Source organism: Oncorhynchus nerka, linkage group LG17 (genome assembly GCF_034236695.1).
Source record: "Oncorhynchus nerka isolate Pitt River linkage group LG17, Oner_Uvic_2.0, whole genome shotgun sequence".
In the NCBI taxonomy this organism is placed as follows: domain Eukaryota; kingdom Metazoa; phylum Chordata; class Actinopteri; order Salmoniformes; family Salmonidae; genus Oncorhynchus; species Oncorhynchus nerka.
Genome location: NC_088412.1, coordinates 16719959 through 16736574, shown reverse-complemented (window position 1 = coordinate 16736574; position 16616 = coordinate 16719959). Strand labels below are relative to the sequence as shown.

General features: G+C 43.9%; 1 protein-coding gene across 1 annotated transcript in view; it reads right to left on the bottom strand.

Annotated features, from left to right (window-relative positions):
- Positions 1-16616, bottom strand: part of LOC115144782 (metabotropic glutamate receptor 8-like) — a 67492-nt gene that overhangs the window by 31776 nt on the left and 19100 nt on the right. The window contains exon 5 of the mRNA XM_065002763.1: positions 13983-14183. Within this exon, the coding sequence (XP_064858835.1) occupies positions 13983-14183 (201 nt within the window). The remainder of the gene's footprint in view (positions 1-13982; positions 14184-16616) is intronic.

Sequence of the window (16616 nt, the reverse complement as noted above, 5' to 3'; positions counted from 1 at the left end):
AAATGACTGTATGTTCTGAGCTGAAGAGAGACGGGGACATATAAATGACTGTATGTTCTGAGCTGAAGAGAGAGGGGGACATAAATGACTGTATGTTCTGAGCTGAAGAGAGAGGGGGACATATAAATGACTATGTTCTGAGCTGAAGAGAGAGGGGGACATATAAATGACTGTATGTTCTGAGCTGAAGAGAGAGGGGGACATATAAATGACTGTATGTTCTGAGCTGAAGAGAGAGGGGGACATATAAATGACTGTATGTTCTGAGCTGAAGAGAGACGGGGACATATAAATGACTGTATGTTCTGAGCTGAAGAGAGAGGGGACATATAAATGACTGTATGTTCTGAGCTGAAGAGAGACGGGGACATATAAATGACTGTATGTTCTGAGCTGAAGAGAGAGGGGGACATATAAATGACTGTATGTTCTGAGCTGAAGAGAGACGGGGACATATAAATGACTGTATGTTCTGAGCTGAAGAGAGACGGGGACATATAAATGACTGTATGTTCTGAGCTGAAGAGAGAGGGGGACATATAAATGACTGTATGTTCTGAGCTGAAGAGAGACGGGGACATATAAATGACTGTATGTTCTGAGCTGAAGAGAGAGGGGGACATATAAATGACTGTATGTTCTGAGCTGAGAGAGAGGGGACATATAAATGACTGTATTTCTGAGCTGAAGAGAGAGGGGGACATATAAATGACTGTATGTCCTGAGCTGAAGAGAGAGGGGACATATAAATGACTGTATGTTCTGAAGAGAGAGGGACATATAAATGACTGTATGAAGCTGAAGAGAGGGGACATATAAATGACTGTATGTTCTGAGCTGAAGAGAGAGGGGACATATAAATGACTGTATGTCCTGAGCTGAAGAGAGAGGGGGACATATAAATGACTGTATGTTCTGAGCTGAAGAGAGAGAGGGGACATATAAATGACTGTATGTTCAGAGCTGAAGAGAGAGGGGGACATATAAATGACTGTATGTTCTGAGCTGAAGAGAGAGGGGGACATATAAATGACTGTATGTCCTGAGCTGAAGAGAGACGGGGACATATAAATGACTGTATGTCCTGAGCTGAAGAGAGAGGGGGACATATAAATGACTGTATGTTCTGAGCTGAAGAGAGAGGGGACATATAAATGACTGTATGTTCTGAGCTGAAGAGAGACGGGGACATATAAATGACTGTATGTCCTGAGCTGAAGAGAGAGGGGACATATAAATGACTATGTCCTGAGCTGAAGAGAGAGAGGGGGACATATAAATGACTGTATGTTCTGAGCTGACATATAAAAGAGAGGGGGACATATAAATGACTGTATGTTCTGAGCTGAAGAGAGAGAGGGGACATATAAATGACTGTATGTTCTGAGCTGAAGAGAGAGGGGGACATATAAATGACTGTATGTTCTGAGCTGAAAGAGAGGGGGACATATAAATGACTGTATGTTCTGAGCTGAAGAGAGAGGGGACATATAAATGACTGAATGTTCTGAGCTGAAGAGAGAGGGGGACATATAAATGACTGTATGTTCTGAGCTGAAGAGAGAGGGGGACATATAAATGACTATGTTCTGAGCTGAAGAGAGAGGGGGACATATAAATGACTATGTTCTGAGCTGAAGAGAGAGGGGGACATAAATGACTGTATGTTCTGAGCTGAAGAGAGAGGGGGACATATAAATGACTATGTTCTGAGCTGAAGAGAGACGGGGACATATAAATGACTGTATGTCCTGAGCTGAAGAGAGACGGGGACATATAAATGACTGTATGTTCTGAGCTGAAGAGAGAGGGGGACATATAAATGACTGTATGTTCTGAGCTGAAGAGAGACGGGGACATATAAATGACTGTATGTCCTGAGCTGAAGAGAGACGGGGACATATAAATGACTGTATGTTCTGAGCTGAAGAGAGAGGGGGACATATAAATGACTGTATGTTCTGAGCTGAAGAGAGACAGGAACATATAAATGACTGTATGTTCTGAGCTAAAGAGAGAGGGGGACATATAAATGACTGTATGTTCTGAGCTGAAGAGAGAGGGGGACATATAAATGACTGTATGTTCTGAGCTGAAGAGAGAGGGGGACATATAAATGACTGTATGTTCTGAGCTGAAGAGAGAGGGGGACATATAAATGACTGTATGTTCTGAGCTGAAGAGAGAGGGGACATATAAATGACTGTATGTTCTGAGCTGAAGAGAGAGGGGACATATAAATGACTGAATGTTCTGAGCTGAAGAGAGAGGGGGACATATAAATGACTGTATGTTCTGAGCTGAAGAGGAGAGGGGGACATATAAATGACTGTATGTTCTGAGCTGAAGAGAGAGGGGGACATATAAATGACTGTATGTTCTGAGCTGAAAGAGAGGGGGACATATAAATGACTGTATGTTCTGAGCTGAAGAGAGAGGGGGACATATAAATGACTGTATGTCCTGAGCTGAAGAGAGAGGGGACATATAAATGACTGTATGTCCTGAGCTGAAAGAGAGGGGGACATATAAATGACTGTATGTTCAGAGCTGAAGAGAGAGGGGGACATATAAATGACAGTATGTTCTGAGCTGAAGAGAGAGGGGGACATATAAATGACTGTATGTCCTGAGCTGAAGAGAGACGGGGACATATAAATGACTGTATGTCCTGAGCTGAAGAGAGAGGGGGACATATAAATGACTGTATGTTCTGAGCTGAAGAGAGAGGGGAACATATAAATGACTGTATGTTCTGAGCTGAAGAGAGACGGGGACATATAAATGACTGTATGTCCTGAGCTGAAGAGAGGGGGACATATAAATGACTATGTCCTGAGCTGAAAGAGAGGGGGACATATAAATGACTGTATGTTCTGAGCTGAAGAGAGAGGGGGACATATAAATGACTGTATGTTCTGAGCTGAAGAGAGAGGGGACATATAAATGACTGTATGTTCTGAGCTGAAGAGAGAGGGGGACATATAAATGACTGTATGTTCTGAGCTGAAGAGAGAGGGGACATATAAATGACTGTATGTTCTGAGCTGAAGAGAGAGGGGACATATAAATGACTGAATGTTCTGAGCTGAAGAGAGAGGGGACATATAAATGACTGTATGTTCTGAGCTGAAGAGAGAGGGGGACATATAAATGACTGTATGTTCTGAGCTGAAGAGAGAGGGGGACATATAAATGACTGTATGTTCTGAGCTGAAGAGAGAGGGGGACATATAAATGACTGTATGTCCTGAGCTGAAGAGAGACGGGGACATATAAATGACTGTATGTCCTGAGCTGAAGAGAGAGAGGGGGACATATAAATGACTGTATGTTCAGAGCTGAAGAGAGGGGGACATATAAATGACAGTATGTTCTGAGCTGAAGAGAGAGGGGGACATATAAATGACTGTATGTCCTGAGCTGAAGAGAGACGGGGACATATAAATGACTGTATGTCCTGAGCTGAAGAGAGAGGGGGACATATAAATGACTGTATGTTCTGAGCTGAAGAGAGAGGGGGACATATAAATGACTGTATGTTCTGAGCTGAAGAGAGACGGGGACATATAAATGACTGTATGTCCTGAGCTGAAGAGAGAGGGGGACATATAAATGACTATGTCCTGAGCTGAAGAGAGAGGGGGACATATAAATGACTGTATGTTCTGAGCTGAAGAGAGAGGGGGACATATAAATGACTGTATGTTCTGAGCTGAAGAGAGACGGGGACATATAAATGACTGTATGTTCTGAGCTGAAGAGAGAGGGGGACATATAAATGACTGTATGTTCTGAGCTGAAGAGAGAGGGGGACATATAAATGACTGTATGTTCTGAGCTGAAGAGAGAGGGGGACATATAAATGACTGTATTTTCTGAGCTGAAGAGAGAGGGGGACATATAAATGACTGTATGTTCTGAGCTGAAGAGAGAGGGGGACATATAAATGACTGTATGTTCTGAGCTGAAGAGAGAGGGGGACATATAAATGACTGTATGTTCTGAGCTGAAGAGAGAGGGGGACATATAAATGACTATGTTCTGAGCTGAAGAGAGAGGGGGACATAAATGACTGTATGTTCTGAGCTGAAGAGAGAGGGGGACATATAAATGACTATGTTCTGAGCTGAAGAGAGAGGGGGACATATAAATGACTGTATGTTCTGAGCTGAAGAGAGAGGGGGACATATAAATGACTGTATGTTCTGAGCTGAAGAGAGACGGGGACATATAAATGACTGTATGTTCTGAGCTGAAGAGAGACAGGGGACATATAAATGACTGTATGTTCTGAGCTGAAGAGAGAGGGGGACATATAAATGACTGTATGTTCTGAGCTGAAGAGAGACGGGGACATATAAATGACTGTATGTTCTGAGCTGAAGAGAGAGGGGGACATATAAATGACTGTATGTTCTGAGCTGAAGAGAGACGGGGACATATAAATGACTGTATGTTCTGAGCTGAAGAGAGACGGGGACATATAAATGACTGTATGTTCTGAGCTGAAGAGAGAGGGGGACATATAAATGACTGTATGTTCTGAGCTGAAGAGAGACGGGGACATATAAATGACTATGTTCTGAGCTGAAGAGAGAGGGGGACATATAAATGACTGTATGTTCTGAGCTGAAGAGAGAGGGGGACATATAAATGACTGTATGTTCTGAGCTGAAGAGAGAGGGGGACATATAAATGACTGTATGTCCTGAGCTGAAGAGAGAGGGGGACATATAAATGACTGTATGTTCTGAGCTGAAGAGAGGGGGACATATAAATGACTGTATGTTCTGAGCTGAAGAGAGAGGGGACATATAAATGACTGTATGTCCTGAGCTGAAGAGAGACGGGGACATATAAATGACTGTATGTCCTGAGCTGAAGAGAGAGGGGGACATATAAATGACTGTATGTTCAGAGCTGAAGAGAGAGGGGGACATATAAATGACTGTATGTTCTGAGCTGAAGAGAGAGGGGGACATATAAATGACTGTATGTCCTGAGCTGAAGAGAGACGGGGACATATAAATGACTGTATGTCCTGAGCTGAAGAGAGAGGGGGACATATAAATGACTGTATGTTCTGAGCTGAAGAGAGAGGGGGACATATAAATGACTGTATGTTCTGAGCTGAAGAGAGACGGGGACATATAAATGACTGTATGTCCTGAGCTGAAGAGAGAGGGGGACATATAAATGACTGTATGTTCTGAGCTGAAGAGAGAGGGGACATATAAATGACTGAATGTTCTGAGCTGAAAGAGAGGGGACATATAAATGACTGTATGTTCTGAGCTGAAGAGAGAGGGGGACATATAAATGACTGTATGTTCTGAGCTGAAGAGAGAGGGGGACATAAATGACTGTATGTTCTGAGCTGAAGAGAGAGGGGGACATATAAATGACTATGTTCTGAGCTGAAGAGAGACGGGGACATATAAATGACTGTATGTCCTGAGCTGAAGAGAGACGGGGACATGTAAATGACTGTATGTTCTGAGCTGAAGAGAGGGGGACATATAAATGACTGTATGTTCTGAGCTGAAGAGAGACGGGGACATATAAATGACTGTATGTTCTGAGCTGAAGAGAGAGGGGACATAAATGACTGTATGTTCTGAGCTGAAGAGAGACGGGGACATATAAATGACTGTATGTTCTGAGCTGAAAGAGACGGGGACATATAAATGACTGTATGTTCTGAGCTGAAGAGAGAGGGGACATATAAATGACTGTATGTTCTGAGCTGAAGAGAGACGGGGACATATAAATGACTGTATGTTCTGAGCTGAAGAGAGAGGGGGACATATAAATGACTGTATGTTCTGAGCTGAAGAGAGAGGGGACATATAAATGACTGTATGTTCTGAGCTGAAGAGAGAGGGGACATATAAATGACTGTATTTTCTGAGCTGAAGAGAGAGGGGGACATATAAATGACTGTATGTTCTGAGCTGAAGAGAGGGGGACATATAAATGACTGTATGTTCTGAGCTGAAGAGAGAGGGGGACATATAAATGACTATGTTCTGAGCTGAAGAGAGAGGGGACATAAATGACTGTATGTTCTGAGCTGAAGAGAGAGGGGGACATATAAATGACTATGTTCTGAGCTGAAGAGAGAGGGGACATATAAATGACTGTATGTTCTGAGCTGAAGAGAGAGGGGGACATATAAATGACTGTATGTTCTGAGCTGAAGAGAGACGGGGACATATAAATGACTGTATGTTCTGAGCTGAAGAGAGACGGGGACATATAAATGACTGTATGTTCTGAGCTGAAGAGAGAGGGGGACATATAAATGACTGTATGTTCTGAGCTGAAGAGAGACGGGGACATATAAATGACTGTATGTTCTGAGCTGAAGAGAGAGGGGGACATATAAATGACTGTATGTTCTGAGCTGAAGAGAGACGGGGACATATAAATGACTGTATGTTCTGAGCTGAAGAGAGACGGGGACATATAAATGACTGTATGTTCTGAGCTGAAGAGAGAGGGGGACATATAAATGACTGTATGTTCTGAGCTGAAGAGAGACGGGGACATATAAATGACTATGTTCTGAGCTGAAGAGAGAGGGGGACATATAAATGACTGTATGTTCTGAGCTGAAGAGAGAGGGGGACATATAAATGACTGTATGTTCTGAGCTGAAGAGAGAGGGGGACATATAAATGACTGTATGTCCTGAGCTGAAGAGAGAGGGGGACATATAAATGACTGTATGTTCTGAGCTGAAGAGAGAGGGGGACATATAAATGACTGTATGTTCTGAGCTGAAGAGAGAGGGGGACATATAAATGACTGTATGTCCTGAGCTGAAGAGAGACGGGGACATATAAATGACTGTATGTCCTGAGCTGAAGAGAGAGGGGGACATATAAATGACTGTATGTTCAGAGCTGAAGAGAGAGGGGGACATATAAATGACTGTATGTTCTGAGCTGAAGAGAGAGGGGGACATATAAATGACTGTATGTTCTGAGCTGAAGAGAGACGGGGACATATAAATGACTGTATGTCCTGAGCTGAAGAGAGAGGGGGACATATAAATGACTATGTCCTGAGCTGAAGAGAGAGGGGGACATATAAATGACTGTATGTTCTGAGCTGAAGAGAGAGGGGGACATATAAATGACTGTATGTTCTGAGCTGAAGAGAGAGGGGGACATATAAATGACTGTATGTTCTGAGCTGAAGAGAGAGGGGGACATATAAATGACTGTATGTTCTGAGCTGAAGAGAGAGGGGGACATATAAATGACTGAATGTTCTGAGCTGAAAGAGAGAGGGGACATATAAATGACTGTATGTTCTGAGCTGAAGAGAGAGGGGGACATATAAATGACTATGTTCTGAGCTGAAGAGAGAGGGGGACATATAAATGACTATGTTCTGAGCTGAAGAGAGAGGGGGACATAAATGACTGTATGTTCTGAGCTGAAGAGAGAGGGGGACATATAAATGACTATGTTCTGAGCTGAAGAGAGACGGGGACATATAAATGACTGTATGTCCTGAGCTGAAGAGAGACGGGGACATATAAATGACTGTATGTTCTGAGCTGAAGAGAGAGGGGGACATATAAATGACTGTATGTTCTGAGCTGAAGAGAGACGGGGACATATAAATGACTGTATGTTCTGAGCTGAAGAGAGAGGGGGACATATAAATGACTGTATGTTCTGAGCTGAAGAGAGACAGGGACATATAAATGTCTGTATGTTCTGAGCTGAAGAGAGAGGGGGACATATAAATGACTGTATGTTCTGAGCTGAAGAGAGACGGGGACATATAAATGACTGTATGTTCTGAGCTGAAGAGAGAGGGGGACATATAAATGACTGTATGTTCTGAGCTGAAGAGAGAGGGGGACATATAAATGACTGTATGTTCTGAGCTGAAGAGAGAGGGGGACATATAAATGACTGTATGTTCTGAGCTGAAGAGAGAGGGGGACATATAAATGACTGTATGTTCTGAGCTGAAGAGAGACGGGGACATATAAATGACTGTATGTTCTGAGCTAAAGAGAGAGGGGGACATATAAATGACTGTATGTTCTGAGCTGAAGAGAGAGGGGGACATATAAATGACTGTATGTTCTGAGCTGAAGAGAGACAGGGACATATAAATGACTGTATGTTCTGAGCTGAAGAGAGAGGGGGACATATAAATGACTGTATGTCCTGAGCTGAAGAGAGACGGGGACATATAAATGACTGTATGTTCTGAGCTGAAGAGAGACGGGGACATATAAATGACTGTATGTTCTGAGCTGAAGAGAGAGGGGGACATAAAAATGACTGTATGTTCTGAGCTGAAGAGAGACGGGGACATATAAATGACTGTATGTTCTGAGCTGAAGAGAGACGGGGACATATAAATGACTGTATGTTCTGAGCTGAAGAGAGAGGGGGACATATAAATGACTGTATGTTCTGAGCTGAAGAGAGACGGGGACATATAAATGACTGTATGTTCTGAGCTGAAGAGAGAGGGGGACATATAAATGACTGTATGTCCTGAGCTGAAGAGAGACGGGGACATGTAAATGACTGTATGTTCTGAGCTGAAGAGAGACGGGGACATATAAATGACTGTATGTTCTGAGCTGAAGAGAGAGGGGGACATATAAATGACTGTATGTTCTGTGCTGAAGAGAGACGGGGACATATAAATGACTGTATGTTCTGAGCTGAAGAGAGACGGGGACATATAAATGACTGTATGTTCTGAGCTGAAGAGAGAGGGGGACATATAAATGACTGTATGTTCTGAGCTGAAGAGAGACGGGGACATATAAATGACTGTATGTTCTGAGCTGAAGAGAGAGGGGGACATATAAATGACTGTATGTTCTGAGCTGAAGAGAGACCGGGACATATAAATGACTGTATGTTCTGAGCTGAAGAGAGAGGGGGACATATAAATGACTGTATGTTCTGAGCTGAAGAGAGACGGGGACATATAAATGACTGTATGTTCTGAGCTGAAGAGAGACGGGGACATATAAATGACTGTATGTTCTGAGCTGAAGAGAGAGGGGGACATATAAATGACTGTATGTTCTGAGCTGAAGAGAGAGGGGGACATATAAATGACTGTATGTTCTGAGCTGAAGAGAGACAGGGACATATAAATGACTGTATGTTCTGAGCTGAAGAGAGAGGGGGACATATAAATGACTGTATGTCCTGAGCTGAAGAGAGACGGGGACATATAAATGACTGTATGTTCTGAGCTGAAGAGAGAGGGGGACATATAAATGACTGTATGTTCTGAGCTGAAGAGAGACGGGGACATATAAATGACTGTATGTTCTGAGCTGAAGAGAGAGGGGGACATATAAATGACTGTATGTCCTGAGCTGAAGGGAGACGGGGACATATAAATGACTGTATGTCCTGAGCTGAAGAGAGACGGGGACATATAAATGACTGTATGTTCTGAGCTGAAGAGAGAGGGGGACATATAAATGACTGTATGTCCTGAGCTGAAGAGAGACGGGGACATATAAATGACTGTATGTCCTGAGCTGAAGAGAGACGGGGACATATAAATGACTGTATGTTCTGAGCTGAAGAGAGAGGGGGACATATAAATGACTGTATGTTCTGAGCTGAAGAGAGACGGGGACATATAAATGACTGTATGTGCCGTGGAGCTTATTAATCATGGATTCACTCTCTGAAGCAGTAATCCAAGCCATGGAAGTGACAAATAATAATCAAACCATGAATTACAGACTGAAACAGATCGTGGGGGATCGAAGAAGGATGCCGGATTGGCGCACATTTAAAACATCTGTTCTAACAAAGTGGATATTCGTCAAATCAGCCATGATTGATATATTGTAACAGGCCCACAATGTGGTTACTAAAGTCAGATTTTGATATATTTGTCTGTTTTCATGTAGAACATTTAGAAGTTGTCCTTTTTCAGGTTTAGAAGAAGTAACTGCTAAATGCTAACTCCCATTTGTATGAGCTGGTAGCATAGCTAGCGTACAGAAATCGGTGGTGGTAGTCAAAGTAGTTTTTACCTGTAATGCAGTTGATTGGTGATGATGACAAAATTATATTGGGGTTGACATCCATATAAGCATTATACTCCGATTTTTACTTCAACATAGTGTGAAATACACAAATAAACAATATCCTAATTGTAGGCTAATTTTTATGGGGGAAATGAGGAGATTTGGGATCTTTCCCCCACGCATTTCCATGGCATTTCCATTCTGTTGGTCGAGTTCGATTGACCTCTTTACTGCATGTATAAGCCAACAATTATTGTGATACTGAATGAATACCAATTTGTTTTATTGAACCCGAGACAATACCCATGATAAGAATTAGAACACAGAGACTGTGTGAATCTCTAGTATAGCTGACAGAGATCTATCTATGGCTACCCTCAAAGAAGACCCATCTTGACCGATGACCAAGACTGTGAAAATAGGTAGAACAAGATGAGAGGAGAAACTGTACGAGTCAGGAGAAGAGAAGGAGAGTGGAGAGTGAAGAGAGAAGAGCAGAGGAGGAGAGTGAAGAGAGAAGAGCAGAGGAGAGTGAATAGAGAAGAGCAGAGGAGGAGAGTGAAGAGAGAAGAGCAGAGGAGGAGAGTGGAGAGCGAAGGGCAGAGGAGGAGAGTGGAGAGCGAAGGGCAGAGGAGGAGAGTGGAGAGCGAAGGGCAGAGGAGGAGAGTGAAGAGAGAAGAGCAGAGGAGGAGAGTGAAGAGAGAAGAGCAGAGGAGGAGAGTGAATAGAGAAGGGGCAGAGGAGGAGAGTGAAGAGAGAAGAGCAGAGGAGGAGAGTGAATAGAGAAGGGGCAGAGGAGGAGAGTGAAGAGAGAAGAGCAGAGGAGGAGAGTGAAGAGAGACGAGCAGAGGAGGAGAGTGACGAGAGACGAGCAGAGGAGGAGAGTGAAGAGAGAGAGGCAGAGGAGGAGAGTGAAGAGAGAAGGGCAGAGGAGGAGAGTGGAGAGAGAAGAGCAGAGGAGGAGAGTGGAGAGATAAGGGGCAGAGGAGGAGAGTGAAGAGAGAAGAGCAGAGGAGGAGAGTGGAGAGAGAAGAGCAGAGGAGGAGAGTGAAGAGAGAAGAGCAGAGGAGGAGAGTGAAGAGAGAAGAGCAGAGGAGGAGAGTGAAGAGAGAAGAGCAGAGGAGGAGAGTGAAGAGAGAAGAGCAAAGGAGGAGAGTGAAGAGAGAAGAGCAGAGGAGGAGAGTGAAGAGAGAAGAGCAGAGGAGGAGAGTGAAGAGAGAAGAGCAGAGGAGGAGAGTGAAGAGAGAAGAGCAGAGGAGGAGAGTGAAGAGAGAAGAGCAGAGGAGGAGAGTGAAGAGAGAAGAGCAGAGGAGGAGAGTGAAGAGAGAAGAGCAGAGGAGAGTGAAGAGAGAAGAGCAGAGGAGGAGAGTGAGGAGAGAAGAGCAGAGGAGGAGAGTGAAGAGAGAAGAGCAGAGGAGGAGAGTGAAGAGAGAAGAGCAGAGGAGGAGAGTGAAGAGAGAAGAGCAGAGGAGGAGAGTGAAGAGAGAAGAGCAAAGGAGGAGAGTGAAGAGAGAAGAGCAGAGGAGGAGAGTGAAGAGAGACGAGCAGAGGAGGAGAGTGAAGAGAGAAGAGCAGAGGAGAGTGAAGAGAGAAGAGCAGAGGAGGAGAGTGAAGAGAGAAGAGCAGAGGAGGAGAGTGAAGAGAGAAGAGCAGAGGAGAGTGAAGAGAGAAGAGCAGAGGAGGAGAGTGAGGAGAGAAGAGCAGAGGAGGAGAGTGAAGAGAGAAGAGCAGAGGAGGAGAGTGAATAGAGAAGGGCAGAGGAGGAGAGTGGAGAGAGAAGAGCAGAGGAGGAGAGTGAAGAGAGCAGAGCAGAGGAGGAGAGTGAAGAGAGAAGAGCAGAGGAGGAGAGGGAAGAGAGAAGAGCAGAGGAGGAGAGTGAAGAGAGAAGAGCAGAGGAGGAGAGTGAAGAGAGAAGAGCAGAGGAGGAGAGTGAAAGAGAGAAGGGCAGAGGAGGAGAGTGGAGAGAGAAAAGCAGAGGAGGAGAGTGAAGAGAGATGAGCAGAGGAGGAGAGTGAAGAGAGAAGAGCAGAGGAGAGTGAAGAGAGAAGAGCAGAGGAGGAGAGTGAAGAGAGAAGAGCAGAGGAGGAGAGTGAAGAGAGCAGAGCAGAGGAGGAGAGTGAAGAGAGAAGAGCAGAGGAGGAGAGGGAAGAGAGAAGAGCAGAGGAGGAGAGTGAAGAGAGAAGAGCAGAGGAGGAGAGTGAAGAGAGAAGAGCAGAGGAGGAGAGTGAAGAGAGAAGAGCAGAGGAGAGTGAAGAGAGAAGAGCAGAGGAGGAGAGTGAAAGAGAGAAGAGCAGAGGAGGAGAGTGAAGAGAGAAGAGCAGAGGAGAGTGAAGAGAGAAGAGCAGAGGAGGAGAGTGAGGAGAGAAGAGCAGAGGAGGAGAGTGAAGAGAGAAGAGCAGAGGAGGAGAGTGAATAGAGAAGGGCAGAGGAGGAGAGTGGAGAGAGAAGAGCAGAGGAGGAGAGTGAAGAGAGCAGAGCAGAGGAGGAGAGTGAAGAGAGAAGAGCAGAGGAGGAGAGGGAAGAGAGAAGAGCAGAGGAGGAGAGTGAAGAGAGAAGAGCAGAGGAGGAGAGTGAAGAGAGAAGAGCAGAGGAGGAGAGTGAAGAGAGAAGGGCAGAGGAGGAGAGTGGAGAGAGAAAAGCAGAGGAGGAGAGTGAAGAGAGATGAGCAGAGGAGGAGAGTGAAGAGAGAAGAGCAGAGGAGAGTGAAGAGAGAAGAGCAGAGGAGGAGAGTGAAGAGAGAAGAGCAGAGGAGGAGAGTGAAGAGAGCAGAGCAGAGGAGGAGAGTGAAGAGAGAAGAGCAGAGGAGGAGAGGGAAGAGAGAAGAGCAGAGGAGGAGAGTGAAGAGAGAAGAGCAGAGGAGGAGAGTGAAGAGAGAAGAGCAGAGGAGGAGAGTGAAGAGAGAAGGGCAGAGGAGGAGAGTGGAGAGAGAAAAGCAGAGGAGGAGAGTGAAGAGAGAAGAGCAGAGGAGGAGAGTGAAGAGAGAAGCACAGAGTTAATTTTTTTAACTAGGCAAGTCAGTTAAGAACAAATTCTTATTTTCAATGACGGCCTAGGGACAGTGGGTTAACTGCCTCGTTCAGGGGCAGAACGACAGATTTGTACCATGTCAGCTTTGGTTACTAGTCAAATGAACTAACCACTAGGCTACCTGCTGAGAGTGAAGAGAGAAGAGCAGAGGAGAGTGAAGAGAGAAGAGCAGAGGAGAAGTGTGGAGAGAGAAGAGCAGAGGAGGAGAGAGAAAAGCAGAAGAGGAGAGTGAAGAGAGAAGAGCAGAAGAGGAAAGTGAAGAGGGGCGGCAGGTAGCCTCGATCTAGGTTGCTAGATCGAATCCCCGAGCTGACAAGGTAAAAATCTGTCGTTCTGCCCCTGAACAAGGCAGTTAACCCACTGTTCCTAGGCCGTTATTGAAAATAAGAATTTGTTCTTGACTGACTTGCCTAGTTAAATAAAGAAGAGGAGAGGGCATTTAATTAGGTGAGGGCATTTTATTAGTGTTTTGGTTAATCATGTCACATGACCTGGATCATACGCTTTATTTTAGTAAGCCTTTTCCAGGAATGAGAATTAGACAAACAATTAAAGCAATTGCCTGAGGATGGTGCTGGATAATTTGATGAAAAAGTAAGGTCATGTGACATGATTAACCAAAACACAGTATTGGAGAAATGAAGAGGTCAAGGCTGAGAGATGAATAAATGATCAGATGCTTGAGGAGGGGGAATTGCAGTAATGAATGAAGTGTCTGTAGAGGGTATAATGACAATGAAACAGAACCAAAGGAGTGAGACAATAATGGAAATGTAGGGGAAGGTTCCAGAACAATCATATGGTAATGTAATGAGGAAGAATGAAAGTTGGAAAAGTGTATGCCACATGATGATGATGATGAAGATGATAACAGTGATGGTGATGATGTGTTGAAAAGGGTCCTTACCATTGAAGTTTACCGCCCTGATGAAGGTCAGTAGCTCCTTGCCGTCAATGTTGGCCATGCGTGGACACAGGCCTGGGTACCCTGAGCAGAGCTCCCGGTGCATTCGGTGTAGGGCGTGGGCCATGGCATATACAGCATCCATCACAAACTGTACCTTCCCCTCCTGTTCATAGGTTGAGTCACGGCCCACCTTCTCCAGTCCTGGACAAGGGGAGAACAACAGTAAGATAAATGCCGCTGTTCAATAGACAGTTCTGTCGTTGACTGTCAAATTGTCCAGTGTTCGGCAGTTGTACTGAGTAGGTGTGATTGAAGAATAAGGCAGTCAATACTTAAGACTCCCACGTTCGTGATCTATTCAATATGAATATCCCTGACTTTTTCACACAGTCCTTGTATGAATGATTACATCTCACAGTTTAATATAACATGTCACAATACATACATATCACAATGTAACTGTCAACCATTTTCACTTTAGGCACATGCAGACAGCACTAGCATTTCAAATAATCTTTTGTATCCTACTGTATGTATGCTTGTAATTAAGAGGACGTCGGACCCACTGGAAACAAAATAATTCACCTTTTTGATTACATTGATTTCAATTCCCATTCCCCACAAGCAGCAGTTAAGTAATGTACATGACCCACTGCAAATCATTATGTTTCAGGTGTCTACTAGTGAATAGAATAGTGAGAAAAAAACAGCCATTGTTATGTTTCTCAAACTTTCCTTCAGATTCCTCTGGCAACAAACAGAAAAAAGAAGTTTAAAGAAAGTGTGTGGTGAACTATCTGGTCGAGCAAGCCCTCATTCAAGGATCTTGACATCTTTGCATTAATAGGCCCTTGTAAATGAAATTCAATGAAATTTGATAGCAGCTCTTGGTGTGACAGATCTGTCTGAAAGGGAGGCATTTGGCACAGCAGGAAAGACTGATTACATGTCTGTAGACCCAGCATGATTGGAGCATGACTTGCACAGTTCATACTCAAATTGAAAGATGTTGCTGCTCAGTAGTCACGATTGTAGGTAAGGGCCAGTATTTCCTTGTCATAAGAAAACTATGTAGCATGTCAGATGTGAAGACGTATTCAAATGTACATTTAATCACGACTACCTGACAGCAAGGTGTGGGGCAGTTGTCCAGCTTACTAAACATGCTGTATCAGACAAATAGGGTTTGGACAAAGTCCATATTTTCCATAACTGGTTTGATGTGCTATAACTTACTTCTGTAGGAAACTTTGTTTTGTAGGAAACTTAGTTCTATATGAATCAGTATGCACATACTGAACTTGCACTGTCCAAGTTTGCTAATCATTAGTTTTCCTTGAGGGAATTACTCCAGAACACCTGAATCATTAGTACTAATCTACAAGTATGAGCAATTTGAGACATCTGCAAATTACCCTGGAAAATGAAAAAGTCTACATAATATATCACACTGCTGCTCTAAAGAATGGGTCTCACATTTTTTTTTAAACGATTACACAAGAGGGGTTAACTCGGAACTTAAAAAAACAGAATCCCCATCGTACAGCACCAGCAAAACGAACTTCATAAAACAGAATCCCCATCGTACAGCACCAGCAAAACGAACTTCATAAAACAGAATCCCCATCGTACAGCACCAGCAAAACGAACTTCATAAAACAGAATCCCCATCGTACAGCACCAGCAAAACGAACTTCATAAAACAGAATCCCCATCGTACAGCACCAGCAAAACGAACTTCATAAAACAGAATCCCCATCGTACAGCACCAGCAAAACGAACTTCATAAAACAGAATCCCCATCGTACAGCACCAGCAAAACGAACTTCATAAAACAGAATCCCCATCGTACAGCACCAGCAAAACGAACTTCATAAAACAGAATCCCCATCGTACAGCACCAGCAAAACGAACTTCATAAAACAGAATCCCCATCGTACAGCACCAGCAAAACGAACTTCATAAAACAGAATCCCCATCGTACAGCACCAGCAAAACGAACTTCATAAAACAGAATCCCCATCGTACAGCACCAGCAAAACGAACTTCATAAAACAGATTCCCCATCGTACAGCACCAGCAAAACGAACTTCATAAAACAGATTCCCCATCGTACAGCACCAGCAAAACGAACTTCATAAAACAGATTCCCCATCGTACAGCACCAGCAAAACAAACTTTATAAAACAGAATCCCCATCGTACAGCACCAGCAAAACGAACTTCATAAAACAGAATCCCCATCGTACAGCACCAGCAAAACAAACTTTATAAAACAGAATCCCCATCGTACAGCACCAGCAAAACGAACTTCATAAAACAGAATCCCCATCGTACAGCACCAGCAAAACGAACTTCATAAAACAGAATCCCCATCGTACAGCACCAGCAAAACGAACTTCATAAAACAGATTCCCCATCGTACAGCACCAGCAAAACAAACTTCATAAAACAGAATCCCCATCGTACAGCACCAGCAAAACGAACTTCATAAAACAGAATCCCCATCGTACAGCACCAGAAAAACGAACTTCATAAAACAGAATCCCCATCGTACAGCACCAGCAAAACGAACTTCATAAAACAGAATCCCCATCGTACAGCACCAGAAAAACGAACTTCATAAAACAGAATC